Source organism: Crotalus tigris, unplaced genomic scaffold (genome assembly GCF_016545835.1).
Source record: "Crotalus tigris isolate CLP2741 ecotype Arizona unplaced genomic scaffold, ASM1654583v1 scf7180000023617.9722795, whole genome shotgun sequence".
Taxonomy (NCBI): Eukaryota; Metazoa; Chordata; class Lepidosauria; order Squamata; family Viperidae; genus Crotalus; species Crotalus tigris.
In genome coordinates this window covers 6,661,823-6,684,234 of record NW_024100081.1, presented here as the reverse complement: position 1 = coordinate 6,684,234, position 22,412 = coordinate 6,661,823, and the positions used below count along the sequence as shown (strand labels likewise).

Below are 22,412 nucleotides of genomic sequence, written 5' to 3'. Positions count from 1 at the left end.
AGGGCCCTAAACAAGAAAAACATTAAATCTAAATAAGATAATAAGAAGATTAAGGAGGGTAAGTATAAACATGTGATTTACTGCTTTACTGACATATCCCAAATCCCATTTTCATTGCTCCAGATTGATATTTTAAGCCATTATTGTATTTCTCAACATACATTACAACTCAAAAATGCTAGATTCTTTTGGAAACAATAATCAAACATACTATATATATATATTTTCTGGCGTCCATACTATGGATTAGCTGCAGCATTTTTACATATCACTACAGTCCTTGGACCACTAGCAAAGAATTATGCCTTTTCTGTTTCAAGTGATTCAATATATTCTGAACATTTTCATCAAGATTATTTTAGTTGTATTTTTGTAAGCTGCCCCAAACCATTAAGAGAATGGGTGGGATATATTTTTTAAATAAATAATCCTGGATAGATTTTTCCGATATTAATCTGTCCACATTTTAAACATGCCACTATTCCTAAGGGAATGCTTAAATGTCAGTACATGTTGTATGGGACACATTTAACATATTTAAAATTTTGATGCATTATTCTTCCATCCTGTAAAATTGTTTATTTAAATAAACAATTTACCTCTTTAGAAGTCTAGTCCATATTTCTCATTTGCGTTCTGTGCTCATTAGTTCTGTCAGAAAATTCCAGAAGAAACCGTATATTAACAGTATTTTTGGCTCTTCAGAAAGTAGCAAAAGCAAGTCAGATAGCAATTACAACAAAAGGCAGATGTAATATCTTTCTCTTTATATCTTTCTTTATATCTTTCTCTTTATCTCTATCTCTATGGGTGGAGAGAGAGAGAGAGAGAGAGAGAGAGAGAGAGAGAGAGAGAGACTTTTTCGTATAGTGAATCGCTGTATATCTGTTGTACAAAAACATCAGATCGCTCGCTATTAGTGGATTGAATTGTGTTTTCAAATGTTCTTCCAGCTAGCTTCAGTACAGAATGCCGTACATATGAATACACATCGCTTATCTTCATGCACTTCTACCCATACAGTGGCACGCCATTGGCCAGAATGGGCAGTGATGGAGGGGGGAATACTTCTTTCGAAACATTGCATGCTGAGTGGCTATCCCATGACATTAGCTGTGATGTCAATGTAACTGTTGCAACTAGGTTTATCAACGTCCACATGTGTTTTTCTAGTGTTCCAATGCAGTCAAAAAATTAATTTGCAGGTAGTGCCTTTCATTTCGAAGACCTCTCAACATGGCCGAGAAGAGGAAGTGTTGCCAATATTCGATGGAATGCCTAAAATTGGGATTCATTCCATCTCCTTCCAACGTACAGCTTCTGTTTTGTCTTCTTTGTGAGAAAACATTTTCAAATGAAGCGATGAAGACTTCCCGACTGAAAGACCATTTGGTAAGAATTCATTTGGATAAAGCCGACAAAGTCGAATGCCTTGAACAACCGACTTTTTCACAAGCTTTGTAAAGAAAATGACGAGTTTGAACATCTCCTTTTGCACACCGAAGTAAGGTGGCTTTCAAAAGGAAAGTGTTGCGGCGATTCCACGAACTTTTTGACACAGTTGTCAAATTTCTTGACTCCATTGACCCAAGTCTAAGCAGTTCTCTTAAACTTTGACGTCTGGATGTAGCTTATCTCACTGATGTTTTTGACAAGCTGAATGAAGTGAACGTAAAGCTGCAAGGAGATAAAATCAATTTTCTTAAGGCCAAGGGAGTAATCTGCTCATTTATTTCCAAATTGGACCTCCTTGCAAGCATTATGAGTTGCCAGGAGCTGTATCAGTTCCCAAGCCTTGGTAATGAACGTGAACTCCAAGGAGAAGATTTGGACATTTTTTGCTGCCACTTGAAGCAACTAAAAGAAGATATGGAAACCAGATTCTATGATCTGATAAATCTGGAAATGCCCACTTTGGTGCCAAATCCTTTCACAGCAGACTTTGCACAACTTCATCCCAAACTGCAAGAGCCACTGACAGATCTGAAATATGTCTGTGAAGCCCAGTCACATTTTCAGGGTTATGGCTACGAAGCTTTTTGGGTGAAAATGAGGAACACTTACCCAATATTGTGGGAGGAGGTTAAGTTGCTTCTTTTAGCCTTTCCTTCCACTTACTTAGTGGAGAGGGGCTTCAGCGCCATCCAACAGACCCTTTCTAAGTCAAGGAACATGTTGAAGATCTCTGAGCACGATGATTTAAGAATGCGATTAACAAAAATGGTTCCAGATATCAAGAAATTGGCATCAGCTCACCAAGCAAAAGGCAGCCATTGATGCTCTCTTTTTTTGCTTTTTGTCTACATACATTTTTTTCGCTAATAATTGTCTGAGCTTTTATCATTGTATTTGCTTCCATTGGATTTCACGTTCCAGTTTGAGTTTTTGGCTTCATTTTTGAATTTTTGTTGTGCTCTGTAAAACATTTTGTGTTTCTCTTTGTATTGTACTTTTTTAGCGTGCACTCCAGTTCGATATTATATTTTCTTTGTGTCTTTTTAATCCTTTTTACAGTGTGTGTGACTATATATACTTTCCTCGAATCTTAATTTAGTTCAGAGTTTTTGTCTTGAAATTCTTAGTTCCTGCATTGCGGTTTGTTCTTATGCCCTTTTTATATTTCTTTTTGCGTCTTAAATTTCACTTGTAATTCAATCATTAAATGTTACTGTGTTTTTTTTCGGGCATTTCACTTTCTTGCAATTGAATTTTGTTTTCAGTGGTCATTACATTTAAGAGTCTTGAATAAATAAGATAATAATGAAATACATGTATCACAAAGTTTGGGAATAAAGTGATGGGTGGCACCAAAATTTTTCACACAGCTGAGATATGGGAAAAAGACTGGAAATAAATTATTTGCATCAATATGTCCTGATGACAATTTTAAAGAAAACAAAAAAGTGTTTGCATAAATTGAAGAATTATTTCCTATGTTGTGATTGAGAGGTTATGTTGGGGGAGGGGGGTGATGACAACTTCCTCATTGGCTCAAGGGGGCGATTCGTTCAAAAAGGTTAAGAACCACTGGTATAATGCATTATGGTCTATTTATCTAACTACACCATGTTTGAAAAGCATTGTTTTCCAAATTACTGATGTGATACCCTTATGATATATTTGTGCATTGCTGTTTGCCGGTTTTCTTTTCTATTTCATCCTTACAGATGGTTAGCTAAATGATTTGACGCTGGTGATTCATCAGAGGCATGCATGCCAAAAAGGTACAATTACATTGACTTTCCAGAGCAACTTTGAAGAACACAAATAGCTACAGCTATAAAGAAACAAGAAAGCAAAAAACAAGAAAATGCTGTCTTCTGTTTATTACTTTGAAGTGGAAGTCCCAATTTTAATATGAGCTAATCTTATTACTAGAACAGACTATCACTGGATCAGCATCTTGGTTGCCACATCTTCAAATACTTTATTTGCATTTATTTTTAAAAAAATGAGACAGCTCTGCAAAACAAGAACAAACCACTATGTGCTAGACGATAAACACTACTAACACAAACATTACAACTGTTAAAAACGGGGCCTATTAAATCCTTTTGAATATCCCTGTCATTAGTTATGGCACTGGTTTCTGCCAAGCAGCTGTAGCATAAATAGATGGGAGGCAAGGAACACAGAGACAAGCTGTTTTGACATTTAAAAAGGAGGCAGCAAAAAGATGCTCCAAGGAGCAAGAAACATGACAAATGCAAACTGGCCCTATTTTATAGCAACAGCCAGTGTCAGCTGGTTTATAGTAATTCATTTTTAATCAGAAGTTATCAGCCACAGGGAAAACAGAAGTGTGAAAATTTACACTAAATTCTGAATTTATACCAAGTTGTCTTTTATTCAGAATTGAAGGAAACTGCAGTATGGATACTGTTGAAGAAATCGAGTTTAAGTTTTATGGTTCTTATATTAATTAATTAATTAATTAATTAATTTTCACATGTAGCACCTCCTGAACAAGAAGTGGAAGCATCAGATGTTATTCTTGATGTCACAATTGTATTGGGTAAAGCTAATTATATGGATCATTTTAATTCAGGCTTTCTTTGAGAGATGGAGACAGTCTTAATTTTATAATAATCTGGATAACCTAGAGCAGGGGTTCCCAACCTTTTCTATACCCTGTACCCCTAGAACACTTCTGATATATTCTCGCACCCCTTACAAAAGTTCAAAACGAATTTTGCATATACACTATAATTTTGAAACTTCTAAACCCAAGTTTTTGCAACCCCTGGAATATCGTCTCGCACCCCTAAAGGGTGTAAGCACCCCTGGTTGGGAACCCCTGATCTAGAAGTACTAGATTACTTACTCCTATGAATGGAGTAAGTATTGTTCTTCAAACACATAATTTTTTTTAGATCATTTGTGTGAAATAGGTGTAGAAATCACAAAGGTACAATGGCTCTGGTTTATTTTGGAGAAATGGTGGAATTATGGACTTCTATTGTACGGTCAGCCATTAGTACATCTCAGGTTTCAAGTTCTGAACTTCTCCTTTGCCTTTCAATATATTATATTTGGAGAATTAAAATATCACCGATGATAGTTCCTCTTGCCTATCATTTCCATCCAATTATAATAAGGTATGTTAACTGAGAGGAACTCAATTCAGTGGTGATAATATATATAGCTGTGCCAAGTAACAGCAACATCATGATGAAAAAGCATGAGAAACTGGAGAAGTACCAGGGAACAAGAGAGGATGTGGCAATAAAGGTCAGTCAGTGGTGGTAGGAATACTTGGTGCTGTTTAGGACACTTTCAATCCATTTTCAGACAAAAAGTAGATGACAGTTATTCTCCAATCCCTTGGCCTGATTAATCATACATCACACACAGGATATCAATGTTGCATTCAAAATTTAAAACAGTTCTTCAGTCTATTAAGCTATAGACTATTTATGTTAGCAGCTAAGAGTTCTGTCCTTTAATATGTTGCTTAGTAAGCTTGTGCTAGATCAGTTGCCTACTACTTTCACTTAGAGAAAAAAAATGAAGAGGAAAATACAACAAACACTAGCTTAATTCAGGGGCTTGGTTTCTTCCTCAGTGAATGCAAACTGTGGTGAACCCATTACAGAGAGATGAAAAAGTAGGAAGATTATACTCAAATATCCCAGCAGGAAACACACAGCCAATATGACAATAGTTAAGCTTTTCAAGATGAATCATTCCAACCTTTGAGAATGTGGGGGAAAAGATTCTCTAAACAATTCTAAAACAAAAAACAAAAAAGCCAGACTATTACAAAATCAAGATAAACAAATTTCACCATCCGCTACAAAGACTGAGACCAGACATCCAGAATTCTCTTTAAATAAGGGAGAGATACGGTAGCGATAAAACACAAAACAAGTCAGGAAGACATGCAAGAAGCAGCAAGAAATAAGGAAGACTTAGGAAGTTGTTACCTTGTTAAAGACCCAGACATTCAAAGACTAAGAATATAAGCCAGATTTGGAAGAATGAAAGAGATGCCAGAAAGGGAGACAAGAGGTAGAGTCATGCTACCACCTGAAACAACAAGATTTCTCTTTTTTCCAGTTAACAATCTTAAGAGGCAATCATGTAGAGACTAAGCTTCCAAATGGAATCCTGGCACATTTTGACAAGTGAATACAAACAATTATACCTACTTATCATGAAGCCTGGAGGGAGCCAGGGAAGAATGGAGAGTCACAGTAAGATGTGTAACTTCCAAGGACTAAAAAACAGAAAGGTGTCCTGTATCACACTATTATAGATGTCTGTCTTGAACTCTGAATTTACTCCAGGTTTCTTCTAAATACAAAAAGAGATATGGCTCCTCCCATACCTTTGAAAACAGATTAAACTAAGCAGAAACAATGTTATCTAGGTCCCAGAGAATTCAATCTGATATTTGTTATCTAAAATGTTATCTAAAATAAAGGCAATATTAGATGAAGCATAGTAGCTCTCAGGATTAAACATCCATGAATGCCTCAATCTTGTCAATAGGCAGTTCTACAATTTGACCTTTTTGATTTTTATTTCAATTCCATTTAAAACACTATATTCTATTCATCAATAACTTCAGTTTCTATAAGTTAATGTAGATATATTTAAAGTAAATTCTTTCATCTTCACTGTCTTGCTAACATGTCCTACAAATGTCTCCTTGGTGGAATACAATTTGCTTTTTGCTTCATCTTATTAAAGTTACAGTATTTAGCTGCAGAAGAGACCTACAAAATCTTCCAGTAAGTGCAAAGCTGCAGTTTCTCCATTGATTCTCACTTTCCTCGTTCCCTTTGCTGACTTTGCATCCTTTGCATAGTGAAACCATTATATGAGCCTAATGTAAAATAAATATTCCTTCTCTATTCTCATGTTTCCACCTATACAGGCCAATGTCTGTGAAAAACATGAAAGGCAAATAAAATGTGCTTCATTGTAGAAAACAAACCAAGGACTATCAGTGTCCTTTGAGACTGTTCAAGTAACAGTGTGCATAATACTAAGGTTTCTCAAAAAATAATCTCACCTTTCTTTTCCTGCTCTTTCTTTTCCCCTCTCTCTTCTCCAGTTCTCTTCTATCCTGGCCTCCTAGCCCTTCCTATGTTTAAACCTGCTTAATGTCACATTTTATGAAGTCTGTATCACCCTGTGTATTGTCATGTTCCATCTTGAACCAAGGGCTGGCACTGCAACTGGTTATGCCTTACAAAAATAACAAAAATGCCATTTGCTACAAATTTCCAAAATGAATGCTGGAACAAATACATAAATATTAAAAAAAATAAATGTAGGCAATCACGCTTTTTAGTGGATACCCCTCTAATGAGAAATGAAGTGCAGGTTTTTCCAAAGAAAGTTTAGACTTTAGGGCTGGTAAAAAGGATTGGGTAGGTTGGCTTCAGGAACTAAATAACTGAATATGCCTTCTGGCAATAGAAATTATGACTTCTGGCAACAGAAAACTCTTTGAGAGGTCATAGTCTGCTGGTCTTACCCAGCTTCTCAACATATGGCAAAATGCAATTTTTTTTTCCCACAAGTGATGATATGCATGATTAGAATTGCATGAAGCTGCATTAAATGAGTGTATTTTGCATTTTTGCCTTGCAAAGAATCCATTTGATTATATTAATTAAATTTTCTCATTAGCCTCAGTTAGCATTTTCTATGTTCAAAAAAGATGGTATCTAAATCATTGGAATGATTAGAGATTCCTCAGCTGGAATATTGGCCTGAGAAAAAAAATGACTGATCTAGCAAGCTCTCAAAGAACCATGAAATGTAGTGTACACAAATAAAGATGTACACAAATGTTAAAAACCTGCATTTCTTAACAGAAATAGAAAGTGGATTATATATATTGTACTTAAACATGCACATGCAAATGATATTGTTGTTTTAGAGTAAAAGGCATTGGGCCATTTCTATGATCCTAATGGTCACTAATCTGCACACAAGCACCAAAGCAGAGAAGTCACTGTCCAGATTTATATTATACATAGCCCAAGAGTGGTTTCTTTGGGGGGGAGAGAGAAAAGGTGCAGATGATTTTCCAGTAAACTTTATCAACTGTAGGAAATTTCTGCCAAAGTTCATAATGTCAGTTAGGTTCCAGGAGGAAATTTGTAATTCACACTCAGAAAAACAAGGATATGAAGAGCTAAATAAGATAAGTACATCACATCTTGTATATGTAATGTGCACTATATTTATTTGATTATGTATTTAAGTATTTCCTTAAACTGTTTCCCATGTCAAAAACAAGTTCAGAGGGCAGAAATATCCATTAGGTTCTATCTCTTTTCTTCCCACCGCATCCAATAGCAGATTTTTTCTTCCTCTCTTTCTGTTCATTGAAATAAATGGTCCATCAAACTGGAGCATGTGGGAAAGTATGCATGTATACTTTTAGACTAAGAATATAGCTGAGATAATATCATTTTTTTCATATAGGAATAGGCTGAATTAAACGCAGCTGATACAATAAACTTGTTATAATAATTTCAGATTATTTTTGGTGGTGGGTAATCATACCTTACCAATGATAGCAGAGACAATCATTTTTTCATAATATGTTTTATGAAGATTGAAAACGGCCTAGAGACTTCTGGAGTCGGCAACCAGAATAAATTTAATAAAATAAAATAAACAAATAAATGTACAGAGAAAAGATATCCTTCCTTTTCTAATAGTTAGCTCCACTCAGCTTTCACTCAAGTCCATTATTCATGATAGGAAAAGTAAGGAACAAAAAGCTATCTCTTAATATGTCTTGCACAAGAATTTTGATTTGGGTGCTTGCCAACCAAGGGGATTGGTTAGGTTAAAAGATTTGATGTGTTTGGAGATCTCTCCTTTTGGCAAATATATTGCCAGATTTCCTGACTGTCCTGCCACTAGGCAGACTGAAACAGTATCTTCAGATGGAAATCCTTGAATTACGACTAGTCGCTTGGCAGCCATTCAATGTTACAACAGACTTTCTATACGGATTTGAAGTTTCAAAGTCTGTTGCGTGACTACATTTGGGGGCTTAGCAATCACCCACTTTAGGGCCTTTTCCAACATCCCACAGTCACATGACTGTTATTTATGAGGTTTTTGGGAAACCAGTGTTTGTTTCTAGTTTCCAGAAAAAGATGCCTGTTTTGCTGGAAACTGGAGTTCGCTTAGCAGCTATCGTGTTCACTTTATGATTGGCAGCATTCTCACCAAAAAAGACATAGAATCATGTGCAGTCCTGTGATGATCCACTTTATGATCATTATAACTAACAACCAACCTTTTAAGTTCAATTCCAGTTGTAAGTTGAAGACTACTTGAGTCATAGAAAGCAGCAGAAAGGAATTGACTTGCCCTTTGCTCCTTTTCTGTCTTCCTCAACTGCAACAAAAGATGAGTTCTTGTAATTATTACTGAAATAAGATTCAGTTATTCAAGACTGACTAAGATGTTTTTGCTAAAAGGCAAAAGACAAGATGGTGTCCTTCATCCATTCCCCATATAAAATCCATCTCGTTTGGCAAATGAATTTTATTCCCAAAGTGCTAAAAAAATGTTTTTTCCACCACACGTCTGCCATGTTCCCACATATGCTGTCTCAGGAGGTTGCCTCTACTCAGCTCAGGTAGATTTTTTTTGTAAGTATAGGTAGTCCTCAACCACAACCGAGCCCAAAATTTCTGTTGCTAAGTGAAACATTTGTTAAGTGAGTTTGCCCCACTTTTACGATCTTTCTTGCCACAGTTGTTAAGTGAATCACCGCAGTTGTTCAATTAGTCCAGATGTTGTTAAGTAAATCTAGCCTCTCCATTGATTTTGCTTGCCAGAAAGTCACAAAAGGTGATCACCTGACCCTGGGACACTGCAACTGTCAGAAATATGAATCAACTGCCAAGTTTCTGAATTTTGATCACATGACCATAGGGATGATGCAACAATTGTAAGTGTGAAAACTGTCATAAACAGTGGTGGGATTCAGCCGGTTCGCACCACTTTGACAGAACTGATAGCTATTTTTTTGTTGCCCAGGCCCAAAATGGACTTCCTGAAGCAGTATCCACATAGTGTACCGGTTATTCACATATTTGAATCCCACCACTGGTCAAAAGTCACTTTTCTCTGTGCTGTGGAATGGCCACTAAACGAACTGCTGTAAGTCGAGCATCACCTGCAGAAAAAGAACAAAGGTGCTTTTGTCTCCTATTTCTGATGTGGCAAAAAGTATCTTGAGCTAGTTCTGCTTGTTCTTTACATATGCACCTGGTTTTCCTGTACATATCAACTCAATTCATCTTTTGCACGACATGCGAAATACCAGAAATGAGCACATCTAAGGGCGCCTGCAGCCTTTTGCAGAAAGACTACCGTTTCCTAGCCTTCACCAGGCACACTTGGAAATATGTTCCATGAAATCAGTGGTCCCAGTCTTAGCTCTGCTCCACAGAAACCTTTTGCTGGTAAGGTCTTTTGTCAAACTTTTTTGAAAGGGATAAGGAGAGGGAAAGAAAAGAAAGGAAGCCAAAGGGCAGATCAAAATATGGTCTGTGTGTGTCTATGAATGTTTCCTGCTGCTCAGAGACCCAGCACAATGGGCCACCCATCAGCCTTTCATTAAATAGCACTTGCAGCCTCTGAAATCCTATCAATAGAGTAATCAGAGCTGCCGTGCCTTTGGGTCTGATAGAACAGCAGGAGCTGAGCCATGGAGACTGACACAGTTAACAAAGTCACCCTTGCCACTTAATGCCAGGGAAAGAGGCAGAAAGGAAAGGCAACAGTGTTTATTTGTCTATCTAAGAGTTAAGAGAGGAGGAAGGAGATGGGGTTGAAGTGTGAATTCTGGCAGGGCCTAGACAGGGTACTTCTTTTACCTCTGGGTCTGATCTAATCCACTGCACTTTGCTGTGGCTAGCATAAGGCAATCTAGATAATAAAATTCATGACTTAAACATAATAATAAAGAAAGACTAGGTAGGGTCCCTTTGTTTTGCCTCATTCAGTCCATCAGAGTTCTTTTTCTCTGAAAGGGAAAGAAATGCGTTCCCCACGGAGAGACATTCAATGAGCAGATTTAAAAATCAAGATGCTAAAGTCAAGGCAACTTGTTCATTTTGAAAAATGCAGCAACTGGGTAAAAGGCTTAGAATCCCAACTGCAAGAGGATTAAGGATGCCTACAAAGAGCCAGTGATAGGAGATGAAAGTTAAGAGGCAAAACGAAAATCAGACAGAGATAAAATAAGCTAAAGGCAAAGAACTTTTTCCTTTAGCTTATTTCAAAGGTTAAACAAAGCTCCTGGGTTCGTTGAGCCATAGATTAGCAGGACATATTGAAGCTGGTGGAGGGATCCAAAGTTTCCCAAAGTTACGGCTATCATACAAAATGTAGCAAGAGAAAGACAGAAGTTGTGAGTGATCATTACTCAGAGGTATAAAGAAATATTCTGGCATCCCAGCTAAAAAAGATGATGCAAGATATCAAACCAGAAATAGAGAAGTTAGAGAAGAAAATTAAAGGACAAAAGTGACTAGTAAGGATTGATCGCACTTGTGAGATGGATGACTGTACAGATTTGTTAAATATATAAAAATCTCCCAAGACTATTATTGCACAACATTTTATTTTCTTCCTATTATTTTTAAAAGAACATTGTACAGAAAGAGGCAACTAGACATGGGACATGTATGCACCTAATTAGAAGCACTTCTGGAGTTATCATTTTTACCTGTCTATGTCCCCAAATTTGCTTAAGATCCCATAATCCTGTCAAGGCTGTTGTTTTCCCAATTAAAACAGAAGGCTGAAAAAGCTAGACCATCAGAATGATTGAAGAAAAATGAATGCTTTGAATATGATGTTGGAGAAAATGGTTGATAATACTACCAGAATTGCACATCACCCAATGTTAGTTAAAGTAAAGTCACACTGATAATGAAACTAAAACTTAGCTGTTTTGGGTGCAAAATACAAAAATGAGAATACATAGGGGAGATCCTGCTCCTTGGAAAAACTAAAGGCAATTGAAATAGACTCACAGTGAACAATTTTGCTAAGTACTATCTTTGATGATCCAAACTGTAGTTTAAATGAAATCAAACAAGCAATTATTGACAGACCAAATGGTGAAGTGATATTCCACAGGTCACTAATACTGTAGACAGAAGTGACAGAACAAATGAAAAATAATATTGTGAAATTGGGCATGCTCAGAAAATGTAATGTATAAATCCTAAGTCTTAAATACAATAGATCTTCCCCTATCTTCCACATATTAAACAAATAACAAAATGGGAAACAATCCTAAACTATGAAAAAGAGAGCAAAGATAAATACTAACTGGGCTTCTATCTGAGTATGAACAAAGATGCCCACAGGACAATTAAGTTCTTTATTGAAAAGGACCTATTTATGCTCCTATATAGTAGACTGTATGTATTTTTGCCCAAAAAATTGTTTTCCTACTTGAAAATAGAGCACAGATATCAGGGGAGGGAAATATTTCTTTCATATTCTCTTCCAATCCTTTCTTTTCCTTCCCTTCTTTCCCTCCCTCCCCCCCTCAAACAAAAGCCACTATAAGATCTCTCGCAGAAGGAATAGCTGCTTAAAAGAAAGTCCTGCTTTCCAGTACCCACAAAGAAGAAACATTTGCACCCTGCATGCATTCAGAGCTGCTTAGTAATAGGGGAAATAATAAAAGAAGGAAAACAATCTGTACAATAATGCATTATGCCTGCAAGTCACCTGCATCATGTTTGTTTGGACATTTTGTGATCACTCTGAAAATGGACTTAAAGTATTACATGCAGCCAGATTTACAAAGAGCAGTTCTCCATTTGAGAAGCTGAACAGTCATGTCCCATTTGAAGGAAAAGAGTCATTGAAAGCGTTGACATCAACAGTGGAAACACAAATAGTATTGAGCATGTACATAGAACGCCTAGTCACACTCTCATACTAATAGAAGACAGATGTCATTTTTATTCACATAATTACCATAGATTTTAAATTAGTATCCGTGTATTTACATTTGTTTCTGCAAATTTTATATAAATCTTTGTTCATCCCTGCCAATGCCTGGGCTGTATCAATGTCTGTTTTAAAATTAAATCAACCCACGGTATCGACATTCACTCTTATTGCTCATTATTTGATGTTAAATAAAAAGCTATCTATGTAAATTTGTTATAGTATCTTTATTTATTTAATTTATTTACATTTATTAGCCACCCAACTCCAATGGACTTCAGTGTTCCATGTTCCAAAGCAAACCCATACATTCAAGGTTATTTTGAAACTGCAAAGACTTAATCTGAAATTTCCTCCACCCATAGTCACCTTTCAACTGAACGACTGCAACTTATTGTATGTGGGTCTGCCCTTAAAGACTATGCAGAAGCTTCAATTGGTCTAGTAGCACTGGGACAGGTAGTTATGGGACCAACTTGTTTTGCCCATGTAACAGCACTCCTCCATGAGCTGCATCAGATTCCAATAGCTTCTGGGTCCAATTCAAGGTGCTGGTTGATTTGTTCCTCCGCAATAATAAAATACCCTCACATCATGCCTGACTCCTTATGACTGCATGAACAGTTTTCTACATGAACATAGTTTTCTCATTATTAAAGAGTTTTTTTTATCACCGTCTTCTGAATTGTTTGCTTGTTAGCTTCTAAACAGACAAAAATCCTCTATAACATCAGCCTCTCTAGATTCTTAGCTATGGTTCCCAACTTCCATTGCAAACAATCCTGAGAATTATTTTCTCCTAGCAAATATGTCCATGTGATATATATTTGTCTGCATATATGAAATATTGAACAAAGGCCATGCTCTAAAAAGAAGGCAGAGCCAAAGCAAAATGGATAAATAAATGTATATTAATTGCTAATATAACAAAGCAATTCAATTGTAAAGTAAAATTGATGCCCATATGTACAAACCATTCTGCCACACATACGTTTCTGACTCTTATATACACAGACATACAACGCAGACTCCTGCACACTGAAAGACTGCCGAAATCTAGACCCAGTCAGGAAGCATAAACCAATTCAAGCTTATTTTGTAATAAATCCCCTTAATTCCAATGGGACTTGAATAGGATCCTGTTAAAATTCTCCCTTGAGCTGAGGAGACTATGTCCATATTATATTATTGGCAGCAACATTGCGAACTTTTGCTGCTGGTGTGTTTTTGGCTGAGGAAAGATGTTCTTCCATATAAACCAGAGAAAATTAGAGAAAAGATCCTTGGGATGCCGCATTGTTGTTTTTTCTGTTTGCTGCACAAAGGATACAATTCAGTTGGGTCTTTTAGGCAAGCAAACCAAAGAATGTTTACAACAAAGTCCCTCTGGGTTCAGATCAGTACACTGACTAAGACATTAGATTAAGGAAGAACTTAATGATGTAAAGGAATTTATTTTGAAAATGCAATTTTCTGTTCAGAATATGTTGTCTTAAACTGGTGTGTGGTATATTTGGTTTTGGCTTAACGCAGGAACTCAGTCATTAAGCGTGTAAATCATGGTTTATGTCTTAGCATAAATGAATTAGGCCACTGTGGCTTGTTAAAATTTTACCATAATCTCTGAATCATAATTTTATATACCCTCTTCAAATGCTAATGAAGGTTCTGAAAAATTGAGCTTTCTTCCTTTGAAGCATCTTCAGATTGTTCCAGAAGGATAAGAATTCAGCATTGGATACACTGATACTTTGTAGTATACCTTTAGTATTTTTGTAGTATACAGTAATATAAAGATGGGAAAGGAGTAAAAAAGCTAAGTAAAAAAGCTAAGAAACCGTTTGTTTCCCTCTTAGAAATTCTTGAAAGCAGATGCCTAAGTACATTTCACTACAGCATGTCTTCTGGGACTTTGTTTCCAAATTTTGTAAGTTACACATATTGCAATTAAAGTAATGCTGAAAGCAGGTTAAAAAGAGCCTACTGATGCTCAAAACAGATTCAATGTTATAAATGATCACAGATGTTGTTCCCATCAGGCTAGACATACCACTGGAAAACAAATTCTGGTCAATTTCTAATTTCCACCATTAATACCACTAATTATAGGTTTCTTAGAAAAAGGCCCGAGATTCAGGATTTAGAGAGGAAATCTTGTTCATCATAATCTACTCCTTTCAATTAAGGCCATAACAGTAAAACCAACAGCAGAATTGCTCGACCAAATGATAACATTACAAATTGCTCCTTTTAAACAATTTGCCAGCTGTGAAGGCCAGCCAACTAGCTCTTAGAATGCAATAGAAAATGATACAAGAGACCTAGCATTTTGGCTACCTTTTATTTTTTTCTTCTATTGCTGTCATCAAGACAGTCTTTGGTTTTTTTAATGTATCTTCCAGATGCCCATTTACACATTAATTCTGCTACCATGCCAATTTTATTTCATAAAGTACTTACATAAAAATAAAAGCATAGCAGCCACCTTGAGATTATCTGGTATCTACCAAGATATCTTTAAATCTAAAAGACAAGGGTTTCTAAATGACCGCAATTGTTCAACTATCCCAAATCAATGAGTCTGGAAGTAATGGATTTATAAAACCAAAGCCGTCTTTGAGTATTTAATCTTTTTTCCCCTTTATTATGCAGAAAAATCTACTAAGAAAAGTAAAGGAATAATGATGTATAGAGTTAAAATCAGACTCTCAGGGAGAAGAAATCTAAACCAGCATTAGTTCTCATCCTGAGAGATTAAAAGGATAGTTCATGCTTAAATCCACAAAAATATGTTATGCAGTTCAGATTTGAAAAATTTCCCACTGTACATTTTATGAAGGACTTTAAAAAGATTTAAGTACTATTTGACCTGATAGAGCAGGGGTTCCCAACCAGGAGTGCGAGATGATATTCCAGGGAGTGCAAAAACTTGGGTTTTCAAAATTATAGTGTATATGCAAAATTTGTGGCCATTATTTTGAACTTTTGTAAGGGGTGCAAGAATATATATCAGACGCGTTTTAGGGGTGTGGGGTATAGAAAAGGTTGGGAGCCACTGTGATAGAGACTCCAGCATCATAAGCAGCATAGTGTATCTCTGCTAATTATTGTGAACTTGATTTCAAGTACTGCAGTCTGCATTTAAAATAGGAATCTGAAAATTGACTCTTCAATGAAACTGTCACAAATATTTTGTTCACTTTGCAATAAGTAGGCTGAAGAATATTTGGTACTGATTGATTGGATTTCTTCTAGTCATTTTTAAAAAGTTTTTTTTATAAATGGAACTAACATTTTGCCATAGATAATCACTGCATACATATGATCAAATTGACCAACAGAGATTTTTAATTCCATTAACATTCTTCAAATCCTGAAAATATTTATTCTGCAGTGCCAATATTAATAAAGTAAAACTGCTGTTGAAATAACAAAGCCTATTTTAAATCTTTGCATAGACCCATTTTATTGTAATTCCAGAACAGGAAAAAATATATTTGAATTCCAGATATAAAAATGCATTTGCTTAGAAGAGGATCTTTGGGATTAGATGGCAAAAATCTATATCATTAAATGGTAGCCCAACCAACAATTCATAAGGGAGAAGACAAAAATATATTAATATTCTCTCAATACATTGTTATAACCAATTGATAAAAAAAATGTGTTTGGAGTTAAATCCCTCACTTGAAAAGGGGATTCCTAATAGGTCTTTTAATTCAAGATTGAAAATTTGTGGTCTTTTATGCTTTCAACTTCTATGGACATAACAATATGGTCAAAGGGTAGGAAAGATGGAATCAAGCAAATCACATCCCTCCTTGTTATCAACATACTAGAGACAAATTGCTCTAGTCAAGCAACATCCAAAGGGCACAAATTCCTTACCCCTCCTTTAAACAGGTGTTAGGTAATTATAACATTTTCTAAGCAAAAAAGCTGATTGTTTTCACACAGGCTTTATCTATACTTTTTATGTGACTGTATCAAAATTGAAACTATTTGGACAAACAAAGAACCACAAGAGAAATCTGTTAGCATGTTTTTCCCATTTTATTTCAACCCTGCCATCTATTTTTTGGCAGGATGATCAACTAATTACATATTTTTACAGGTGATCTTTGGGAGAGGCTTAATGGAAAACAGTACTCCATCCAAAATCTCACAATGTACTCTTCAGAGAAGCACATAAAGCCCATTGCCTAAATCAAGAGACAGACCAAGATTGTGAGCACAATGGGTGTCTAATGCAGATCCTTTTGCTGTAAACAAAGAGCAGCTGTAATTTTACAATCCATATTTTAATGCCATAAACACACATACATGCCACACAAAAAATGAGTTAACAGCATAGCAGTTACTATAAACATTATCTCACACACACACACACACACACACAATGAATAGAGATTGGGTATAAGGGAACACAACCCTTAAGAATGCTCTAAATAATGTATTTCTTTTGACTCATATATGGTACACTCATATACTGTACAGCTAACATCTACATTTAGAAATAGAAAACAAGTCTATATCAGCCTTCTTCGGTAGAGCATTTAAGGCAGTGTTTCTCAACCTTGACAATTTTAAGGCATGTGGACTTCAACTCCCAGAATTCCACAGCCAGCATTGCTGGCTGTGGAATTCTGGGAGTTGAAGTCCACATGCCTTAAAATTGTCAAGGTTGAGAAACACTGATTTAAGGCCTTTCCAAATACAATTAGAAACTCCATTCTTTCAGGAGCACTGAAAGCATTTTATATAACCATAAAAACAGCAAATGTCCTGTATTGCAGATCCACTCCTGTCTGTATGTTCTTGGAAGGAAGCCCTTTTGAATTCAACAGAGCTTACTGCTTAATAGATGTATATAGGATTGCACTGTATTACATATGCTCTTATTCCATACATTCCTTTAAAACAAGTACTGGGGTGATTGTGAGACCATGTGGGTCCTAACAGCAACCAAAGAAAGGTTCAGATGTTTTGCACACAACACTGGGAAGCAATCTACTTCTGGATCCAAATGAGCTTGACAAAATATAAAAGAGAGAGCATCTGTCTTTCCACAGAATGCATGGGGTGCTGAGGAGCTTTCTGTCTTGGCACTGAGCACATCCAGGCCAAATGGTTGTATTTTCCATTCCTCTGCATGTCATTAACATGTACAGTGACATAATCTCACACAATTTTCTGTGGCTGTGACACAATAATCCTGACCTTCAAGACAACAATAACAATGCTTGTTGAAAGATCCTAGAAAGAGCTAGCCACCTATCTACTTTCTGTGTGTGTGTGTGTGTGTCATATATTACACATATATTCTTTTTCAGTGTATAAGGAAATCAAAACAAAAGCATCATTGCAGCATTGATATTTTTCCAACTACACTCAACTTCCAGATGCTCCTCAAGGTTATCTTCAAAAAACAGAGTTTTCATATTTATCCATACATGCAAATTATGGAAGAAATCACACTGTGGTTCTATCCTAAACACACATGTCATTCTTGTTTAGAAAATATAAGAATGCCAAAGGAGGCTTTAAATCTGATTCCTACATTGTGCACATATTCAGCGTTAACCTCATGTTTTAGCACTAGGACTCTATGTGGTAACATTATTGTAGTTATCATATTACCTAAAGAGGAAAAACAATGATCTGTACTGCCATAAATCTAGATTTCATAGAAATATTTCACGAAAGTTCATTGAAGGATATAAACCTAGGATGCACTAGCCTCTGGGACCAATTCCTTCCGCAGTTTCTGCCTGTCCCAAACGAATGCCGGTTCATTTGAAAGGAAAGACACTCTCTGAAAAATTAAAAGATCTAGACCCCCCCTTACCTGGGAGAAGTTCAGCCCATTCAGAGGGTGACATTGCTCTTCTACTCTCTCCACAGCTCCTGTGCCTTTCTTCATCCTTTCAGCCTCTTGGGCCAGGTAGAGGTCCAGCACCGGCACTCCCCGGGAACGGATGTCTGTCTCAGTCAAGGAATTGACCATCAGCATCACCCAAACAGGTCTTTTGCGTTCCCAGTTTCCAGCAATGGCATTGAAAAGGTAATCAGCATAAAGGCCTTTGCCCCTTTGATCCGGACTCATCCAGTGAGGCAGCATCAATCTGACATACTCAAGATGGCGTTTGAGGCGATGGTAAAGATCCTGGGGAAGCACATTCTGCAAATTCTCTCCATGAGGAAGCAACTGACAGTTGGCCAGGCCTGATATTGTGGAAGGGTTTGTGAGATCCAATTCAAAGTACACATTGGAGCTGGCTTGAAAAGCAGCTTTGGAGTTCTCGGGAACAAAATCCCACACCCGTGTATAAGGCACATGGATGGTGCCAAATAAGTAGGCGGGAGGATCTCTCCGGATTGTCCAGAGGAAAGAGTTCAGGTCTCTTTGCTAAGCAAAAGAAATCAGAAAGGAAACTAATCAGCATCAGGGACAGTGCTGTGATCAAGATATTTAAGGCCAGCAAATATGGGGGGGGGGGAAATAGTCAATGACGCAGAAAGGTAATGCAGGTCTACACTGTGGTTGTCACCTATTCTGTAATAAATTTGCAAAAATGTTTGAAGGCTATTGTTTCACATAGTAACCCCTCTGATACTAACTTAAACAGATATTGAAGCAATATCTATTGAAGTGCACCTACATAGAACAATTCTACCGTATTCAATCAACATGTTTCTAACAACTGCAGAGAAAGTTACAGTTAGGTCACTTCACTGATATATTATGCCTTAACACCTAAGTGACTGTCCTTTGAGGTGAAAAGAGCTATAACAACAGAATAGGTTATTGTTCTTGGTGCTCTCTGAGCTTGCCCTGATGATGTTACCTAGTTTGGGTAACGAAACATCTGCAAGAAAACAACCAAGCTCAGAGAGCACCAACGACCCCTCATTTCAACCCTGAGCCACAAATATTTTCCTTTACTATACTTGTATGGAACCACAGAAATACATTAATACAAGCAAGAATTTGTTCATTGTTACATATGTACATTTTGGACAGAACATACACATTAGACACATATATAAAGCTGCACTCAGTGGTACAAGTTTGTTGTCTTTAATTATCCAAGCAGGCATCATCCTTAAGATCAGCTATTGGATCATTTATTGTTGTATTTGATCAGGCCAGAAATATATACTTAAGAGATACCTTGTAATATTTTTTTAATCCAATCTGCCTGGGCTCACCGTGCAGAGAAATTCTGTAAATCCTTAACCAATTGTCCTACAGAGCCATAATTTGTCAGTAATACATACTAATTTTATGCCACCTGTACTCCTGTCAGAAGCTAGTCTTTTGATCCTAAATTGGAAGCAAGTGTGTAGTTTCACTGGCTTTCATATGACTTTAAGCAGCAGATGATGCAGGTAATAACCACAATGCTTCTAAAGGTCACGACAATTTTCAACGCAATCCATTCACATGAGATTTTGCACTGAGATGCCCCATTTCCTCCAGGATCTCAAAACATGGTTATCTACCTCTCCAGCCTAGCCTAAATGCACCTCTGAGGTAGCTTAGGCTGAGGGACTACAGTACAGGTGACCCAAATCTTCTAATGAAGGACATTGCTGGGTGAAGACAGGTCCTAGTTGGCACTATAACTTATTTAAAAGAGCTGCAGTTTCAGAACAGTGAATAGGTGGTATTATGTGGTAAATGATGCTACATTTATTTTACTAAACTATACATCGCCTGTGAAAACCCTGTCTAAATAAAAACAAATTACGACTTTTATGGAAAAGTTGACCTAAGGACCCATTAGCTTTACTTCTGCTGAATAAGAGAAGCAGCACATATATGTATAATCTACTATATTAGCTACAGTATCTGGGCATAGCCTAAACTTTTTCAGAAGATGCCTGAAAAAAGATGGGGAAGGTTCCAGTGCTTGGCAGGCAGAGGCAGTTAGCCTATCTGGTGCTAAAAATCTACGACTTGACTACAGAATTGCTACCGTTTACCGGTTAAGCAGCCGTGTGCTCGATGCTATATATATATAAAAGGGGCAGAAGCGGAAGTCCGTCTTCTTGTCAAGTTGACCATTTACGTTCACTCTTTCCAGATTTCTCGGGCCAGCGGCAGCGCTCCCCAGAGAGCCCAGCCAGGCCACCTGAGACGGGATGTTGGAGATGCCAGCGCGGCCAGGGCCACCACCCAGACCTTAAGGGCCCAACCGCAAGGCCAAGCTTTGGGGGGTCCTGGGAAGGAAGCGTCTGGCTGGCAAGGTGCTCTTCGGGGATCATCCCAGGAGATCCCAAGAGATTTCCGCACGCGGCGCTGCCCAAGAGGATCTACTTACTTGGAATCCCCGCCACCCGCACCTCCTCCACCGCGTGCGCCTCTCCTCTCTCTCCCTCCCTCTCCCAGCTCACCGATCGGGGCAGCTCACATCGTCTTGGGTCCATTGGCTGCCGCCTCCTGGGCTCAGGTCGAGCCGTCGCCGGCAGGGCCCCCCCGAGCACAGCAAGGCATAACAGCGCCAGGTGGAGCTGCATCCTCTTCCTCCCCGGGGACCCGCTTTGCCGGCTGCCTTTAAAAGTAACTCTTCGCCGGTCGGATTGCCTCGGGTGTCTCGATCCCAGCCGGCTAAAGTCCCGTCCGCATCTGACAAGTGCAAAAAGCGAGAGTTCGCATCCGCTGCCCTGGTTGGCGGGACAGTTAAATGGTCCCTCAAGGATGGTTCGCGGACCCTCGGCGGCACTGATCCCGAGCCTCCGCCATGCTCGGGGGGAGGGGGGCGAATGCAACTCTTCGGAGGAGAATCGTTTTATGCTGGCCGAGAGTTACTGAGGGTTTGCCTCGTCTTCTATTTTTGTCTTGGCGGATACAAGGAAAGAGGTGGGAAAATAAAGTGATTTCTCTCTGCCCCCCTTTCCCTGACAAGAGGGGGGAGAGGCGGCGGAGGTGGCGGGGATCCTAGTTTTTCGATGGCGATAGATGTAGGGAAATGCTATTTGAACAGGCACGGGAAGGCGGGCACTACTGTGGATGTCATCATGTCGGTTTCACACACGCACGCTCACACAGCTAGGAAAAGCCAGGAGGCGGGGGGGGGGGCGAATCACCACACTCTCATCACTTTACCGCGACTTCCAAAACTTTTCCAAACTTTTTCTTTCCCATCCCGCGTGTGAAAGGCAAGCAAGAAAAAGCTGCCGCCGCCAGAGGGCGCTTGGCCCACAAACAAAGCTCGGCGGGCTCCCAAAAGAGGGGGGGGGAATCTTCCTACCTCCCTCATTAAAAAAAAAAAAAAGAAAGGAAGGAAGGAAAAGCGGGAAGGGGACAACTTTGGAGGGACGAACGATCAAAGTACAAATTCAAACATTTCCTTGTCTCAAAGGCATCTTCTCTTTTCGGAAAAGCTAGTGTATAGACAGCAATTCCTTCATTTGTTTTACTGTTCCGAAGAAGAGCTCCTGTGTTTTTCCTGACAAAATTCCAATCCGGGAAACGAAGGCCAAGAGAACTTCCAAGCCTTAGGCGCGATCCCTGATAACTCCTCCAGCCTTCACAACATAGCCTAGCCGTGAGTCTTTGGGATAGGGAGGTGCTGTGGAATGGTATTCAAACACATCTGCAGGACATCACATTGGCATATGCTAGAAAGCGGGGGGGGGGCGGGGGGAAGGAGATTCTATCAAAGCATTCCGGCTCAGGCATGGTTCAGAAGAACAGGTTTGTGGTTCCAGGTTTGGGATGAAACAAACTTTGGGAAGGGGGGGGGGGAGTGAGACAAGGCTGATGTGCATCCTCTCTAATTTCCTCTCCCCCACCCCCTATCTCCCAGCATGGCATAGTAGCCCAGTTGTCCCCAACTTCCAAGCACCTTCTTTTCCATGCCTTTTGTGGCCTTTTTCTCCCCTCACTTCCCTCATGGACTATTGTGAACAAGATGTATGTGTAGGTATGTATGAAATAT

The 22,412-nt window shown here is 38.2% G+C and overlaps 1 protein-coding gene across 1 annotated transcript in view; it reads right to left on the bottom strand.

The window, feature by feature from the left end:
• The window catches only part of TRABD2B (TraB domain containing 2B), a 232,199-nt gene extending 210,792 nt beyond the window's left edge, over positions 1-21,407 (bottom strand). Inside the window, exons 1-2 of the mRNA XM_039320030.1 lie at positions 20,866-21,407; positions 18,314-18,874 (exon numbers count right to left, since the gene is read on the bottom strand). Of these exons, the coding sequence (XP_039175964.1) occupies positions 18,314-18,874; positions 20,866-20,988 (684 nt within the window). The 5' untranslated portion in view covers positions 20,989-21,407. The remainder of the gene's footprint in view (positions 1-18,313; positions 18,875-20,865) is intronic.
• Positions 21,408-22,412: the final 1,005 nt, after the last annotated feature.